General features: G+C 42.2%; 1 protein-coding gene across 1 annotated transcript in view; it reads right to left on the bottom strand.

The window, feature by feature from the left end:
• The window catches only part of LOC122798803 (zinc finger protein 84-like), a 318054-nt gene that overhangs the window by 183242 nt on the left and 117019 nt on the right, over positions 1-17793 (bottom strand). Inside the window, exon 3 of the mRNA XM_044067926.1 lies at positions 1806-1928. Within this exon, the coding sequence (XP_043923861.1) occupies positions 1806-1928 (123 nt within the window). The remainder of the gene's footprint in view (positions 1-1805; positions 1929-17793) is intronic.

Raw genomic sequence — 17793 nt, 5'->3', positions numbered from 1 at the left:
CCCACCTCCAATGAAGCTCAGCCAGGTCTACATCCTCCTACTTCTCTGGACCATGTCTTTTCCCAATAAAGTCCTCAGCCTCCAGTAGGGATCATTACAAGAGACACCTATGTCACCTTCCATCCTCCCCTGCCTCCCCATCAATCACCTGAGAAGCTAACTGACCCCAAGTTGCCTGGGTCACAGTCAGGGTTTTAACCCTCTATGCCACCGGAGCAGCTGTCCTTCCTACTTTTGATAAGTTACTGGATGTCTGCATTCCACCACAAGCTTTCCTTAAGAACTTTATTTCCATACCTGGTTTGACAGAATAGCTGTTCTACATTCTTCACACATGATGTTTTAGACTTTGTCATTTTTATTTGACTCCACCCATTTCCTCTTCCTCTTCTTCCTGAAGTGCTGGTGCCGAGTATTTCTTTGAACTCTTGTGCTTTTACTGCCGTCAACTTTCAGGTCTTTGGCCTAGTCTCTGCAAACCTTGGAGCTTTCTCTGGCCATGTGGATGACTTTGTAATTCCAGTCTAGTGTCCTTTCTTTACTAGCAGGAAGTCTACCCAAGTTGCATGTTACCACTCTTGCTTGTGACTCCTTTTGCTGAACCACGTGTTGGTGACCATTAAACAATTTGCCAGACAGATGTCTAGAATGGTTTCTTCTTCTTTATTAATCCTCACTCATGTGGACGTAGGCAGTCCTAGTCCTCATATACTGTTCTATCTATATTGCTAGGAGAATTCAGGTTTTCCCATTATCAACAACTCATGTTGTCCTGATGTAGGCCAAAGTAGGTCCACTTATAACCATCAAATACCCACTAGTCAAAATAAACAAATATCCTAGCAAATCTCCTGGAGTCAAATGTTTTATGGCTAGTCTTCAGTCCATGACTCATGCTGCAGTTGGTTTACACAAATCATTCCCTGAAAGGCAGCACATTATGACTGCATTACTGCCTAAGACTCCATTCAAATTAGTTGAGTTTGAGGTGGAACACCCAGAGTGTTTTGGGAGGTTGGAGGAACCCCAAAGAGACACAGGGAGAACATGTAAACTGCACAAAGCCATTGGCAGGAGGTCATGATCAAACCTTGTACACCTTGTGCTTGGGAGGTACAGACCTTAACCATTATGCCAATTGTGTTTTGAAATTCTTATGCCATAAGAAGTTCTGCAGGCTGCTTAACCTATCAGTCTTTGTACAGCGACTGCCTTACAGATGTACCCTTTTGGTTCTACTGCTGCTCCACCATAGGCTGTCCTAAACTACCAACATCCATTCTTCACTATCAAAATATCCTCAGAGTAGCACTCTTCTGGCCTTAGTATCACTGAATACGGTCAGTACTGCTACCCAGCCTTCCCACCACCAGATTCTGTAATACTGTTTACCCAAAACCCCCAGTACCTCAGAATGTTCCACAGTATCACTACCTGCATCTTTCAGCTGCACCCCATATTCTACAGGACAGTTCACACCTCTCCTTCAACATCACACCATGTTCTGCAATGCTGTGCACAAACTTCATTCAGAAGCACACCACATCCTGTAGTCCTGGGAATACTTCAGAAAAAAGGGTCACAGAATTATAAAAGTTGTGATGTGACACCTAGTTTACTTTAAGCCTAGTACTTGTCTTTCTGGCTAGAAATGTAGGTGCTTTCAAGTTTTTGGAGGAGCACCCATAGTAGATATAGTCCGTGTTACACCCACCTCTCGTGGACACATTTTCTCCTGTACCTTCTCCAGATTTTAAGTCGCACCTAACGACAAATAGGACAAACGGGAGCACTTATGTACTTACTGCCGGTACAGTTACTGCGAAGCTGCTTCTGATGCACTATTATTCTTCCTTTGGGGTCACCAGATGAAACCATCTCCTCTTTCATAATAAACAGGCAAAGATGGTCTACTGGGATGTTATACCCTGAAATTAAAAAAAAAAGAAAAATAATTACTCAGTTAAAGTGCATCCTTCCAGGAAGTTTTAGACTGTTTACAATAGTTTACTTTCACATAGCTGGTATAAAATGAAAATGTACACAGAAGACAGCTATATTTCATGAATAACTATGCATTGAGATGGTGTACCTCTGAAGTCAGACAGCCATTTTCCACAATCCTGTAGTATAACTTCAGTACTCACTTTCGGCAGGAACACTGCCACACCATTTCTCACAAGAGTGTGTGTGAGTGTGAGTGTGAGTGTGAGTGTGAGTGTGAGTGTGTGTGTGAGAGTGTGTGTGTGTGTGTGTGAGTGTGTGTGTGTGTGTGTGTGTGTGTGTGTGTGTGTGTGTGTGAGTGTGAGTGTGAGTGTGAGTGAGAGTGTGAGTGTGAGTGTGTGTGTGTGTGTGTGTGTGTGTGTGTGTGTGTGTGTGTGTGTGTGTGTGTGTGTGTGTGTGTGTGTGTGTGTGTGTGTGTGTGTGTGTGTGTGTGTGTGTGTGAACAGTGGGACTGAGAAATATTTAGTTCCATCAGGAACATTATATACTTATTTTATTTGTTATCCAAGTAAATGTACTGATCCAGACACGCTTTTCAATCTGAACCCTGGCCAAACAGAGATAATTTAAATTACTTGCAGTACAATAAGGAAATACAATGCAAACCAAAAAAATATAAAATGTCTGACAAGAGAACAATATTATACCAAACAAGTACATACAAAACAAAATCATATCTACTTGCCTTCACTAATCATGGTTTTAGTGATGAGACCAAATATTAAAAGGTTTATAGGTTCGTAGATCAGTACGAGACTCACTGCCCTTCTGGGCCATTTTAAGCCTAGTCAATTACCCCATGTGAGAATCAAACCCTGCACTTTGTGTTGGTAAGGTAAACACTAACCATTATGCCAACCTTGCACACCAAGTGATGCAGTTTACTGTAGGTCCCTTGTACATTGCATCATTATTTAGTGAATTGTGACTCTAGTCTGGTGTGTTATAACTTGGGCTTTTCCAATGGTTTGTGTGGGCATTACTATGTAGCAAAAGGTTTTTTTTTTTTAATTTGTGTTACAAACTTAAGGACTGTATTAATCTGGAACTAAGAATTCCTGTCTTTGGGTTACATACCTCCTCTATAACTGTTCTGAGTGCAGGAGGGTATTCCTTCATTTCCATACACACACACAGCACCTCAATTTTCTGCTGACCGGTTCTTCTGTTTGGAACTATATCATGGTTTCACCACTGTAATCATGCAACTCTAAACTACTCCATGGAAAAGAACAACAGTCCTCCGTGTATTGAACTATTAACTTCAAAAAAGATACAGCTACAACAAAAAGTACATTTTTATAGAAACAGGATCAGGAAAACTCATTTTATTAGCCTACCAAGACATCCCCAACTATGTGAACAAGTAATGGAACAGAAACCCTTGACAGGAATGTATCCGTATTTGCTTTACACTTCAAGTAAAAACTAAAAGGACTGGATATTTTTTACTAGTTCAATACTGCAAACTCATCTGGCTTTAGGTTTATTGAAAGTATTACGGAAATAAAACCTACAACATCTATAACTCGTAGCAAGTGTGACTTCCTGGTACTGTTAACATTTATGTTCCTACTAGAAAGCCTTATGAACTTGATTCATAATATGGCAGTATTAGCCGCTTCTGCCTTTTTGGTCATCAAATGAAATACTGGTCCGCGTTTCATGAAGTCTATAAAGTAATTGCTATCAGCAGCTGTAGAAAAATACAAGGGTCTGATTAGTCAATGAATTCCCAAAAAGTAATGACCACATGTATCTGATGCATCTGACTTCTGAATCAGCAGCTTTTTTGCAGGCAACCATTCCTTCCTGGTTTATAATAAAGCAGTTTCAGCCTGTGAGACCATTAACTAATTACTGCAACAGAAGATTTTTCCTGAGCAGCTGTTCAGTCCCTCCCAAAACCAAAGACAAGCTAAGAAAACAGATTATTGGACCCCTCAGGTTTTCCCCCTGCCAAGCCTGACAACCTTGAAAAGCTGCACCAGAGTCTAGACCTTCTCCTTGCTCTTTGGTGCCACATAACTTCATTTTTGTGGGTTCTGACAATCATTCAAAAAGGTTACAAGTGGCAGTGCAATTCCATTCCTTTCTACCAAAGGATTTCCCCCCATCTTAACAGACTCCTTTAGTCCCTTCTATTCCAGATCAGATGGTCTCTCTGGGTGTAATAAAACCTCTGCCTTTAGAAATTATTTTACTCAAGAATATTTTTGGGGTCAAAGAAGGAAGGAGACCTGTCCCAGATGTCTAAATCTAAACATCCAAGATGAGGTCACAACAGATATGACAAAGATGTTGAGTGAGATAGGAAAGAAATGACCCCCAAGGGTACTCATAGCAGTATGGAGAGAGAGGCATATCCCAGATGACTGGAGAATAAACATACTTGTTCGAGAACAAAGGGAACATTCACAACTGTGAGCAGTACAGGGGTTTCAAACTCCTATCAGACTGCATGAAACTTCTGGATAGGGTGACAGACAAATGAATACACAGAGTAGCAGAAAGATGGAAAAAGAGTAGTTCGGAATCAGATCAGGATGCAGCACAACTAATAATGTTTGCAGTGAGACAGACAGTTGATAAGAACCTAGAGCTGAGGAAAGAGTCCAACTGGGTATTCCTAGACTTGGAGAAAGCATATGACAAGGTCACAGGAAAGCTGACTTGGGCAGTCCTGCAGTGGTTCGAAGTCCCACAAACATTAATGTACAAGGACCAAGTGACTCAAATACGAAGAGCATTCAATCTCAGAGAGAGGTTTCCAGTGGCAGTAGGTGTGCATCAGGGTTCAGCTCTGAGCCCACTGTTGTTCATACTGGTGATGGACTACATTAACAAACACATTGGGGGGACAGATCAACAAAGTTGCTGTATGTAGCCAAAATGGCATTACAGACAGACTCTGAGCAAGAAATTCAGCAAAGGATAGGGGAATGGAATGCAAAACTGAAGGCACATGGGATGAAACTAAGTACAGATATCAGTTGTACTGGGGTAATTGGAAGATGCTGAGAATTCAGACAGACAGAAGGGAAAGCAGTGGAAGAAGCTAACAGCTTTAAGTATCTGGGAGGGATGGTTGCAGAGAAGGGACGTCTGAATGAGGAAGTCAAGGCTAGAATCAGAGGGGCTGTGGCCAACTGTCCGAGCCGCATGGGTAGCATGTGACAGAAGAATGCCAAAGAAGCTGAGAGTAAGGTGTACAAAACAGTGGTGTGACCAACACTAGTCTATGGTACAGAAACTTGGTCAGTAAATACAGAACAGGTCGAAGAAGCTAGAGGTGATGAGATGAAATGCCCGAGTAGCAGCAGCCAAAGTAGCTCCAGTTGCAGAAAATGTCAAAGAAAACAGATTACGGTGGTTCAAGCACACGTGCAGAAAGCAGAAGACAATCTGGTGAAGATGATATAGGGCACACAGGAAGAAGCAAGAGGAAACAAAGGCATCCAGCAAAGACGTGGATGGATTGTGGGAGAGAAGACCTGCGACAGTCATGCATGAGTGTCGGAGAAGGTACGAAAAAACTCATTAAAAAAGAGAGAGATGGCAACAGTTGACACAATACCCTGACCCCATGTAGAAAATCTGAAAAAGGCGGTTGATGATTATAATGATGACGATTTGTAAACCCTCTGTAGGTTCCAGACCCTTCACGAGTAATCACATTCAATAACAGTGATGTGGAACATAAACATGGGGAACCAGGTCCAATCCCCTTTGCAGACTGGCTATGGCAGCTTGGGATCTAGCAGCTCAGTTCACGCTACACTATGGCAGCATGGGATCTAGCAGCTCAGTTCACGCTACACTATGGCAGGATGGGATCTAGCAGCTCAGTTCACGCTACACTATGGCAGCATGGGATCTAGCAGCTCAGTTCACGCTACACTATGGCAGCTTGGGATCTAGCCGCTCAGTTCACGCTACACTATGGCAGCTTGGGATCTAGCCGCTCAGTTCACGCTACACTATGGCAGCTTGGGATCTAGACGCTCAGTTCACGCTACACTATGGCAGCATGGGATCTAGCAGCTCAGTTCATGCTACACTATGGCAGCATGGGATCTAGCAGCTCAGTTCACGCTACACTATGGCAGCATGGGATCTAGCAGCTCAGTTCACGCTACACTATGGCAGCTTGGGATCTAGCAGCTCAGTTCATGCTACACTATGGCCATGCTACACTATGGCAGCATGGGATTATGGCAGCTTGGGATCTAGCAGCTCAGTTCATGCTACACTATGCCAGCTTGGGATCTAGCAGCTCAGTTCACGCTACACTTCCTGCTATCCACATTCAGTTAGAGCAAAACATTGTTGCAAACAAGCTAACAGGACCAAGACAGACCCCCATGAATGGATGCTGAACCCAGTGGTCTCTAAGGAATTGTTCCATCTGTAAGTAACACCTCAAGTAGAAATGTTTGCCTCTAGCCACAACAGACAGTTAAAGAAATTCTACTCAGGACTCCTCGCAATAAGGCTTGGAAAAGATGTACATTTTCATTCCCATGGATGGGAATGTTTCTCTATGCCTTCCCAGCCTGTATCTGATAACCACAGTTCGTCTAAAGCTCCAGAAAAACTCTCCTCCAGAGATAAAAGTTTTAACTCCCTTTTGGCCCAGACAACAGTGCCTCTCCTTTCTTTTGAAAATGGCTTTGGGTAATTAAAACAAGCTTCCTCACAAGAATGTACTTAATCACATAAGGCATGGCTTGTTGGAAGAAACGGAACGTTGAGTTTTGTCGACTAACTGCTTGGATGATATCATTTTGATACCATTTATGTATCATTTTTTTTCAAAAGAAGTGCAGAAGATGTTAAGGAAGTGAAGAAACCTGCTACTAGAAAATCATATACAGTTTAGTTAAAGAGGTTATGCCCTTCTATATCACTGTTGCAGTAGTGTTTACTATAGGAATCTCCTACCTAGGAGAGCACACAATTCGGCCAGTATACTAATGCCTTATAATCTTGTATGTGCCATATGTCACACACATGCTCCCTGCATGGGACATAGGGAACAAAAGTGATGTACGGAAGCAGTTATCCAGAACGTCTTTGCTGCCAGTCCGAATGCCATAATCACTCATCAGTTTGAATGTGTTAGTGCTGTGCTAAATAAATAGCCATCAGGTAAGTGTACCATTGGAGATGTTTTTTTTTTTCTTTGATTTGGTCTTGTATTTTATTTTGCTTACCTAGAGGTCATGTCATCCAAGAAGGGAAAATGTCAGTGTGAGAGTCAGATTCTCCTTAAGGATCCTCATGAACTGTGTCTCATATGTCTGGGTGCTTCCCACAACCATACCTCTTGTAATATCTTTTCTGCCTAAGACACTCAGAAACCATTTGTCTTCCCTGGCCATTTATCTTGAAAGCCAGTGGCTTGCACAGTTAGCCCAGGTAGCACGGCCGAATCCATTAACCCAGAGATACTCCAGCTAGATAAAAAGAAGAAGAAGAAGTAGGCCAAGAAGTCTCAGAAGGATTCTTTTGTTGTTTAGTTTCCAAATGGACATCCCTCTAGCAGCAAGTAATAGTTATGTAGGTCATTTGGCATCTACATCGGATTCCTCTGCCATGACTCCGTTGGAGGCTGGCATGGATATGTCTTTTCGCATGTCCTCGGAGGCTTTGTAGGTATCTGCTCTGGACATCAAAGGTAACTGCAGTTGATTATTTCAGAGGGTCCTAGAGGGATTCCACAGGTATTAGTCAGGGAGGAGGGTCTGGGTTCTCTTACTGAATCTCACCAAGGATCGGAACAGTCAGTATTTGTTAGGGCTCATTTTCCTTCAAGAAAAGACAAGAGATGAAGCAATTTTTGGTCTGTCCTAAGGATCCTCAAAGGGAATGGCAAGAGTTTACTCGGGGCTTGTTTCCTGCCTTGATGGCCCTGAAGCCTCCTCAAAGGGTTTTGGTGTCTGCTACTCCTTGGACCTCTACCATTTCTAAATGGCCTAGGGAACTGGATTCCTCAGATGAAGACTCAGAGTCTGATGAGGGGTCCTTGTCCTATTCTCCACAGATGCCTTTCGCTTATGTTTCTGATGAGGAGTTGTCTATTAGCCTCGAGTCTCCTTTTGAGAAATTATCTTTTGGGGAAACAACTATTAGAAGGATGGAATATTTTAAGTGGACTTATCAAGTGTCTGATACACAAAGGAGACGTGTGGGGTCTGAATGGAGAGATAAGTCAGCAAGCAAAGGAGAGTAGTAATGCTGAAACTGACTTCATCCTCAAATCTTGGTGAGTACCTTCACGAGGTGGACCCTGTTTTTCACATACTCTCACCAAGATGACGCTAATATAGACACTGTATTTTATATAGAATATATCATGGATAGAAGTGAGTCAAAAATTAAAAAAGATAGCTGGGTACACAAAACTCAAAGTGCCCAATCCTGGTAGGCACACTGGTGCCAGGACTGGAAAACATGACAGTATAGAATCCTCAAGATATGGAAACATTCTTCCAATGGGACCAGGCCAGGCTTGGGGAAGGATGCCCCTCCCCCTGTTGCAGAAGAAAGTAGCAGTCTACAAAAATCACAAAAATTGATAGGCCAAAGAAGAGCCATAAATATGATAGAGTGCATTACTGAGGATAAGGGAGAAATTAGAAAGTATGTACCGCTACTATTATTCAAAATGCCAAGAATTTCCAGACACAAGAATGACAAAAAATTAAAAGATATATTAGAGGAAAGAAAAACACTTCCACAAGAGAAATCTGGCAGAAGCTTCAAATAAAAATGTGTGTTCATTAATACAACACATTTGTGATTATATAGGCCAAGAAACGTTGATCTGTCTGGAAAAAGAATCATCTGAGGAAGTGCAAAAATATAAACAACAAAACCTAGAGATTTTTGAAAAGTACAAAAAAGAAATATGGACATGGGAAAGAAAGAGAGATTTGATATGGTGCAATATTTATGCAAAGTTGAAAGCCAAATTAATCAACACAAAAAGGCTGCCCCAAAGATACTCAAAGAAAAAAATACAAGCAAAGGCTTCCAGATATGGAAAATTTCACAATAAAATAATAATAATATCATAAAGAAGGAATGTAGGAAAAAAGATTAGTAAACTAGAAGTTAAAAAATAGAAGCTGAAGTTATGGAATGCATGCAAAGTGAAGGATTTGATATAGAGGTTCTAACACAGGTTACATCACAACATGATGGAATGAGTCCCCAAAGTAATGAAAAACGGGAAGATCAGGAGACATCTGAAGAAGAAATATGGACATGGGAAAGAAAAAAAGAGATTTAATATGGTATACTATTTATGCAAAGGAGAAAGCAAAACTAATCAAATATCTTTGGTGCTGCTCTTTTTGTACTGAAGAAAATTACAGGCAAAGAAATCTGGACATGGAAAACCAGTATAAATGTTCACTTGAAGCTGAACAGCAAGGAAAGGAACAGGAAACTGTGGCAACTCTGACACAGTCAATGTTTAGGAGTGATTAACCAGTGAGTTCCCATATGACAGAGCAACGGATGACACAGGATGAAATTGAAGAGAATGTGTCACAGGAAGATGCTATAGAACTTTCTACAGAATGTCCACAGGAAATGGAGAACAAAAAATGTGCCCTCAGTTTAGAGGAAAATGAGCCAAGAGAAGAGTTGCTGGATTTAATACAGATAAATAAACATATTAAGATCAATGAAAGAAATAGACTGCAGAAGGTCAATAAAACCCCAACAGTTAGAAGTTTGATAAACAAGTAATTAGGACTGTCCATAGATATCCATGTGATATAACAGAAGTAAACAGCAGCTTAATTAATAACAGATAAAATTCTAACACAAGAAGGGAAAGGAAGGGGAGAAATCAAATACCACCATGGAAGTATCGAAAAGAAAAAAAACTATAAAGCAATTAAGACAAGACATGTCACTGTTAGAAGAGTATAGAAGAGGGACTACAGCTCAGATGGCTTAGTAGTAAATTGCTGTGGCTCTGTTGTGCAGGGGTCCTGGGTTCAAGACTTGCAAGGGCTGGTTATTTAGATCTCAATCTCATTACCAAAATTAAAAGAACATGCTGGAGGGACAGGTTCATAACCCAGACACTGCCCGTGCTACGGAATAGACTTCCCATACATGTCAAGCAGAGTACCTTGCTGACCCTCTTCAAGAGAAATCTTGATGAGTGGAAGGGAAACAGAAAATTCACCCCAAGGATAACACCAGTGGCTCTACTCAACAGAGGCACTGGGAACTAAGGTCAGGTGGCACTATGCCAGGGTAATCATATGGCTAGGCTTGTAAAGGCCCCAGGGCCATTAGCCTAGTACACACCTATGAACAGATCAACAAAAATACTAAGATAGACAGACGTGATAAAAACAATGAGCAGTATTATAAGGGATCAGGATTCATCATGCACTGTCGTAAATAATAAACTATAAAATAAGTTAAGAAAACAATAAAATAAGTTAAGAAAAGCCTCTTATTGAAAAGCCCCAGACCCAGATGACATACCCAACTTCTGGCTAAAAGTATTTAACATCTTTGCATGAGGATATGGCCATGAGTAAGCACTATATATGCATACCCCAAACAGACACCAACCCGGCTAACAGGAAAAACAATGCTCTTACTTAAGAGTGAACCTGCAAGCTACCCTAACCATTACAGGCCAATAACTTGCCTCCCAACAATGTATAAACTATACACTGGAATTGATGCCGATACGAGTTTACAGTCTTTTAGAAGAAAACTCAATTATGGCAAAAGAACAAAAGAGCAATAAAAGAAATTCATATGGAACAAAGGATCATTTGTTGTTAAATAAAGTCATAGCGGAGAACTGTAAAACAGTGAAGAATCTAAGTATGGCATGGATTGACTACAAAAAAGCATTTTGACAGTATCCCACATTCATGGAGCGCTTAAAAATGTATAAGATACACCCTACATTGATAAATTACATCACAGTACCTTTGTTGAAGGTTGTGCGTCAGGGCCGGCAACTCGGCATGTAAAAATCTGCCAATCATTAGTGGACTGGAGTTCCGCTGTGGTGACCCCTAACCGGGAAAAGCCGAAAGACACAACAACAAGAGACCATGAAACAGTGGCAAACCACTTTGCAGTTAAGCCACGATAAAGGACAAATTATTCCAGGGATAAAAATCCAAAGGGGGTTATTCCAGGGTGGCTCTCTGTCACCGTTGCTCTTTTGCCTTGCCCTTAACCCATTAAGATGTCTGCTTAACAGATTATGTCATGGTTATAATTTGCCTCCCAGAAAGGAACAAAGTATAAAGACTTCTCATTTTCTCTTTGACAGCGATTTAAAACTGTATAGCTCATCAGATGAGAAACTGAAATCACAACTGCAAGTAGTCAAAACTTTTTCAGACGATATAAGAATAATATTTGGTCTTGATAAATGTGCAAAAGCAACCTTTAAAGCAGGAAAGCTGCAGCATCAGGAAAACATCAGTTTGAGACAAGAATGCGATATAAAAGAGAACTTGAGCAAGAGGGAGTGTATAAATATTTGGGAATTGATGAAGGATCATCAGTAAAACATAAAACAGATGCAAATAAAACTCAGGAAGGAATATTTTAGAAGACTTAAATTAATCCTAAAAACAGCATTGACATCTAGGGAACAAAATTCAAGCTATAAACCAATTTGTTTTCCTGTCTTAACTTACAGTTTTGGAATGATTGACTGGTCCCAAAAGGTGTTGGACAGATTAGCCAAGAAAACAAGAAGGACGCTTCATGCTCATCAAATGATTTATAAAAAGCAGTGCATACCAAGGTTATATATTCCCTGTTCTGCAGGAGGTATGGGCCTACTTGAAATTGATTACATGTATAGCTCTCCAATTGTGGGACTGCATACATAACTGATGATCTCACAAGACCCAAATATAGTGAAAGTTTTGAAACATGAGGAGAATAAATCTAAGATTACTTCCCTTGTTAGTCTAGCAGAAGTATATCGGTGTCAAGTGGGAATGAAAATCAAATCAGAAGTAGGTAAAAATCAGGCAGCAACTGAAATGTGCCAAAAAAAAAGAAAGAAAGAATTTAAGGTGAAGGATCAGATGAGAAGGCAAGAAATGTGGAAAATGTAAAAATGTACTTGCTAGTATAGCAAACTCTTGAAAGAACTTCATGTTGATCAGGACTGCAGGAATGGTTAAGGAGAGGCAAATTCAACCCAAAAAACGAAAGGTTAATATGTTGGCGGCCCAAGATAGTGGGCTACGTATATGTTGGTTTACAAAGTCAACTGAGCATGTGGGAGAAACAGAGAAATGTAGGCTTTGCAAAACAGAATTGGAAACAGTTGCACACCTTGTTGCTGGTTGTGATACACTAATGGCAGAAGGACTGTATACTGAAAGGAATAATAATGTGGCAAGACTGTTGCACTTGGGATTGTGCAAAAGTACAGTTGTGTACACCTATCATAAATGTAGATGTTCGAGTGTATTCACTGTTGCAGTCATTACATTTGGGTTATCTGCTTGCAGGTAGCCCTCAGTCGGCCTGATTAACAAAGTCTTGGGTCCTGTGTCAGTTGCTGTCTCTTCTTCTGTGACGTCACGTAGTCAGGGGTATAAAACATGCAGCAGACGTCATTACATCAGTTTTTCTTGCCCCAGATGTCAGGTGACCCCTAATGGGAAGCAATTAAATCTATAGATATACAAGGTTATATCTCAAACACAAAAGCAAATACACCAAAAAGCTTTTAAGCATTGAAAAGGAGAGAAGAGGTATTGCCAAACGAAGTCAGGGGGCTGGAGGGAGGGTAACCAGGACTGCAACAGTGAATACACTCGAACATCTACATTTATGGTAAGTGTACACAACTGTACTATGTTCTTCATGTTTCACTGTTGCAGTCATTCCATTTGGGTAGATTCCCAAAGCTAAGGATGGGAGGAGGAATTTAGATAGCATTAGGACCAGCTATAAGGCCCTGCAAAACTGCAGTGGCAAAGCCAGCTCTGGATTTAGAGAAAATTGGCAAATGGTAATGCTTGGTGAAAGTACGTACAGAACTCCAGGTAGCAGCTTCTAGGATGTCCCTGGTAAGTACGCCTCTGAGAAAGGCTGTAAAGGTAGATGCAGCTCTGGGTGAGTGGGATCTGATCCCCTGTGGTATAGGTTTTCCATGGTGCTTATAGCAGATGTGAATGTAATGGCCTATCCATTTGGAGATAGTTTGCTTTGAAATAGACTTCCCCTCTGTCCCTGCAGCAAATGCCACCAGCAGTTGTTCAGATTTCCTTTGAGGTTTAGACCTGTCCAAGTAGAATCTAAGTTGTCTGTGCACATCTAAGGAGTGCAGTATCCATTTCCCTTTGGTCTGTGGATTAGGAAAGAAGGTAGGCAAATGAATGGACTGATTAAAAGCCACACTGGATACCACCTTTGGCATGAAAGAGGGATTGGTCCTGAGGGACATCCTGTCCGCATGAAAGATGATGAAAGGCTCCACTACCATAAGGGCCTGTAATTCAGATATCCTTCTTGCTGAAGTGATGGCTAAAAGGGAAGCTGTTTTCCAAGAAAGGAAATTTAAATCTGCAGTAGCAGCTAGCTCGAAAGGAGGAAGGGTGAGTTTCTCCAATACAAAGTTAAGGTCCCTGACTGGAGTTGGAGCTCTCCTGGGTGGTCTTAAATTTTTTGGCCCCTCTGAGGAACTGCTTGAGCAGTGGAAGAGAGAAGAGGGGAGGTTCTGCGTTATAATGAGCTGAAATGGCTGAGGTGTGAATTTGTATTGAGAAAAAAGACAGGCCCTTGTGAAGTATCTCAGTTAAGTATTGTAAAATTTGAGGTAAACTGGGCACTGCTGTGCTCATCCCTTGAGATTGGTTCCAGGCACAGAACCTTTTCCATTTTTCAGCATAAGATTTTCTAGTACTAGGCCTCCTTGCCTCTAAAATGACATCCATCACTGGTTTACTGAGGGATGGTAAAGGAGAGATTAGGTAATTAGCCAGGCTGCTAGGTTTAGTGTTTGAAGCTGAGGGTGCTGAATCTGGTTCTTCTGCTGAGACAGCAGGGTAGGAGTCTGATGCAGGTGCCATGGGGCCAACAGTGACACACTGCGCAGGAGGGGGTACCAGTGCTGGCATGGCCAGGCTGGTGCAATCAAAAACATCCTTAGTTTGTCTTATTTGATCTTTAGTAGTACTTTGGAGAGCAGAGGCAGAGGAGGAAAGGCATAAATTAGAAGTTATGTACTTACCATAACGTTCCATCTGAGTAGGTGGATTCATTTGTCTGCAACCTGTGGGTTATGGATCCGATATCGGATCCGAACCGGCATGGTTTATCCAGCTATGGATCCGAGCTCCTAGCTCCTCCCCTCACCCATAATGCCCTGCTCTCCCTTACATGACCTCAGATCAAGTTTGCCCAGAATCAAAATACCCTGGAAAGGGTAACACCTAATATGCAGGAAACTGACAAGGCCAGGGGGATAGGAGGGCGGGATGGTTGCAGACAAATGAATCCACCTACTCAGATGGAACGTTATGGTAAGTACATAACTTCAAAATCTGAAGTAGGAGATTCATTTGTCTGCAACCTGTGGGACAGAGTCCCCAGCTACCTGAATCTTGGGCGGCAGTCATGGAAGGATATTCCGGAGCACTGAGCCAAAGGATGCTCTACCTCTAGATGTGATATCCAGCTTGTAATGAGAAATAAAGGTATGAGATGAAGCCCAAGTGGCTGCTGAACAAATGTCATCCAGAGGAATCCTAGCCTTAAAGGCCGCTGAGGTAGAAACTGACCGGGTTGAATGGGCATGGACTCCCTCCGGTGCGGGCCTCCCAGAGGCTTGATAAGCTAGAAGAATACACTGTGAAATCCAGCGTGACAAGGAGACTTTGGAAATTGGCTTACCCAGATTGAATTTGGCAAAGGAAATGAATAACTGGTCAGATTGCCTATGACCAGCTGTCCTGTTAAGATAAAAACAAAGCTGCCTGTGAACATCCAAAGAATGCAGCTTGTATTCACCCTTGTTCTGATATTTAGGAAAGAAAACAGGGAGGTTAATGGACTGATTAATGTTTGCTTCTGAAGCTACCTTAGGAAGAAAGGAGGGATTGGTCCTGAGGTATACGCGGTCCGGATAGAAGACCAAATAAAGAGGCTTTGAAGATAAGGCTTGAAGTTCCGAAACTCTTTTGGCCGAAGTAATGGCTACTAAGAAAGCAGTCTTGAGAGATAAAAATTTAAGATCTACTGTGGCCGCAGGTTCGAATGGGGGAGCGGTCAAGGCCTGAAGAACTAAGGACAGATCCCAAGGAGGAACCGCTTGCTTGACAGGGGGCCTAAGGAGAAAGGTGCCTTTAAGGAAGATTTTACACAATTTGGCAGACATAAGTGGTCCAGAGTCATGACCAACATGATAGTGAGAAATGGCCGCAAGCTGCACTTTGACCGTGGAAAGTACAGTTGTGTACACCTACCATAAATGTAGATGTTCGAGTGTCTTCACTGTTGCAGTCATAACTGTAGGGTGCTCCTGCCGGCAGGCAGCCCAAGGTCGGCCAGAATCCCAAAGTCTGGGTCCGGCGTCGGCTGTATAAGCTAGTATCCTGACGTCAGTACGCCTTGGTACATAGCCGTCAGCCGACGCCATCTTCTCCAGCCTTTCTTGCCCTAGATGTCAGAAATCCCCAACAAATCAAAAATGAATCCAACAAGGAAACACAAATACACCACAAATAAGAGAAAAAGAGGGATAGGAGGGAGGAACGACTGCAACAGTGAAGACACTCGAACATCTACATTTATGGTAGGTGTACACAACTGTACTATGTTCTTCGTGTTTCACTGTTGCAGTCATAACTGTAGGTGGAATCCCAAAGCAGTGTAGAAGGGGAGGAGGCTTTAGATAGAAGAAGGGAGGCAAGAATACCCTGCAAGACAGCAGAGGCAAAGCCTGCCCTAGACTTAGAAAACAAGGGAGATTGTAGTGCTTGGAAAAAGTATGCACAGAACTCCAAGTGGCAGCTTCCAAGATATCCTTGGTAGGGACTCCTCTGAGGAAAGCTGTAGAAGTAGCAGCTGCTCTAGTAGAATGACTTCTAATGGTCCCTGGAAACTGTTTCCCATGATGAGTGTAACAAAATCTGATTCCATAAGCAATCCATTTGGAAATAGTTTGTTTAGAAATAGGTTTTCCAAGAGAACTGGAGGCAAAGGAAACAAACAATTGGTTAGACTTTCTGAAATCTTTAGTCTTGTCCAAGTAAAATCGTAACTGTCTGTGTACATCCAATGAATGCAAAATCCTTTCCCCTTTATTTTGAGGATTTGGAAAGAAAGTAGGAAGGTGAATTGTCTGGTTTAAAGCCACTTTTGAAATCACCTTAGGCATGAAAGTAGGATTGGTCCTCAAGGATACTCTGTCCTGATGGAAAATAAGGTATGGTTCCACAGCCATGAGAGCTTGCAACTCTGAGACCCTTCTAGCAGAGGTCAATGCTAACAAAAGAACAGTCTTCCAGGATAGAAACTTAATATCTGAAGATGCAGCAGGCTCAAAAGGAGGCAAAGTAAGTTTTTCTAAAACATAATTAAGATCCCAGGCAGGGACAGGAGGGGTCCTTGGAGGCCGCAAATTTTTAGCCCCTCTCAAGAACTGCTTCACCAAAGGATGTGAAAAAACAGAAGGATCAGAACTGAAATGCGCAGAGATAGCGGAAGCATGAATCTTAATGGAAGAAAAGGAAAGTCCTTTAGATAAAAGTTCCGAAAGGTAAAGCAAAATAGAGGAGAGATCAGGAACCTGAGGATCAGAGCCTCGGTCCTGCATCCAAATAGAAAACCTCTTCCATTTAGAGGCATAGGATTTCCTAGTGCTAGGCCGTCTAGCTTCCAAAAGAACATCCAAAACTTGTTTGGGAAGACTAGAGGAAATCAAATTCCTTTGAAGAGCCAAGCTGCCAGGCAAAGGGTCTTGAGATTGAATGTAGTAACTGACCCTGATGCTGGGACAGAAGCGAAGGGTTCAGTGGGAGAATCCAAGGAGGCCCCGAGAACAGGAGCTTTAAGGTTGGATACCAAAACTGTCGAGGCCAATTTGGAGCAATCAAGATGAGAAACTTGGGCTTGTCCTGTTTTATCTTCAGTAGTACCCGAGGCAGTAGAGGAAGAGGAGAGAAGGCATATGCTGAAAGACTTCTCCAGCTGAAGGACAGGGCATCCACTCTCCATGCTGTTTTGTGGAAGGACCTGGTGCAAAAGCGAGGCAGCTGATGATTGAGATGGGTTGCAAACAGATCTATCTGGGGACATCCCCAAACTGCAGTAATCCTGTTGAACAAGTTGGTGTCTAGCATCCATTCGTGAGGATCTGAAATGTTTCTGCTCAGGCTGTCTGCTAAGAGATTCTGTTTCCCTGGAATGAATTGAGCCTGGAGATGCAGAGATTCAAATTTAGAGCTGTGTCCCACAAACCCATAGCTAGTCTGCAAAGGGGGTATGAATGAGAACCCCCCTGCTTGTTGATGTACCACATGACCGTGGTGTTGTCTGTCAATTAGCAGAGGCCCTGGTTGTAAAGGTTTTGAAGGCTAAAGGGCATTTTGAACTGCCAACATTTCCTTCAGATTGATGTGCCAGTGAAGATGGTCCTTTGTCCAGGTTCCCTGCTGGCAATTGTCTAGAAAGTGTGCTCCCCAAGCATAATCCGAGGCGTCCGTGGTTAGGATTTGAGCAGGTTGAGGGAGACAAAAAGGTTTTCCTTCGTTTAAAGTG

This window comes from Protopterus annectens, chromosome 3.part1, assembly GCF_019279795.1.
Source record: "Protopterus annectens isolate FY-2018-M chromosome 3.part1, PAN1.0, whole genome shotgun sequence".
Taxonomy (NCBI): domain Eukaryota; kingdom Metazoa; phylum Chordata; order Ceratodontiformes; family Protopteridae; genus Protopterus; species Protopterus annectens.
The sequence above is the reverse complement of the archived record's forward strand: the minus strand, read 5'-3'. Positions and strand labels throughout refer to the sequence as shown.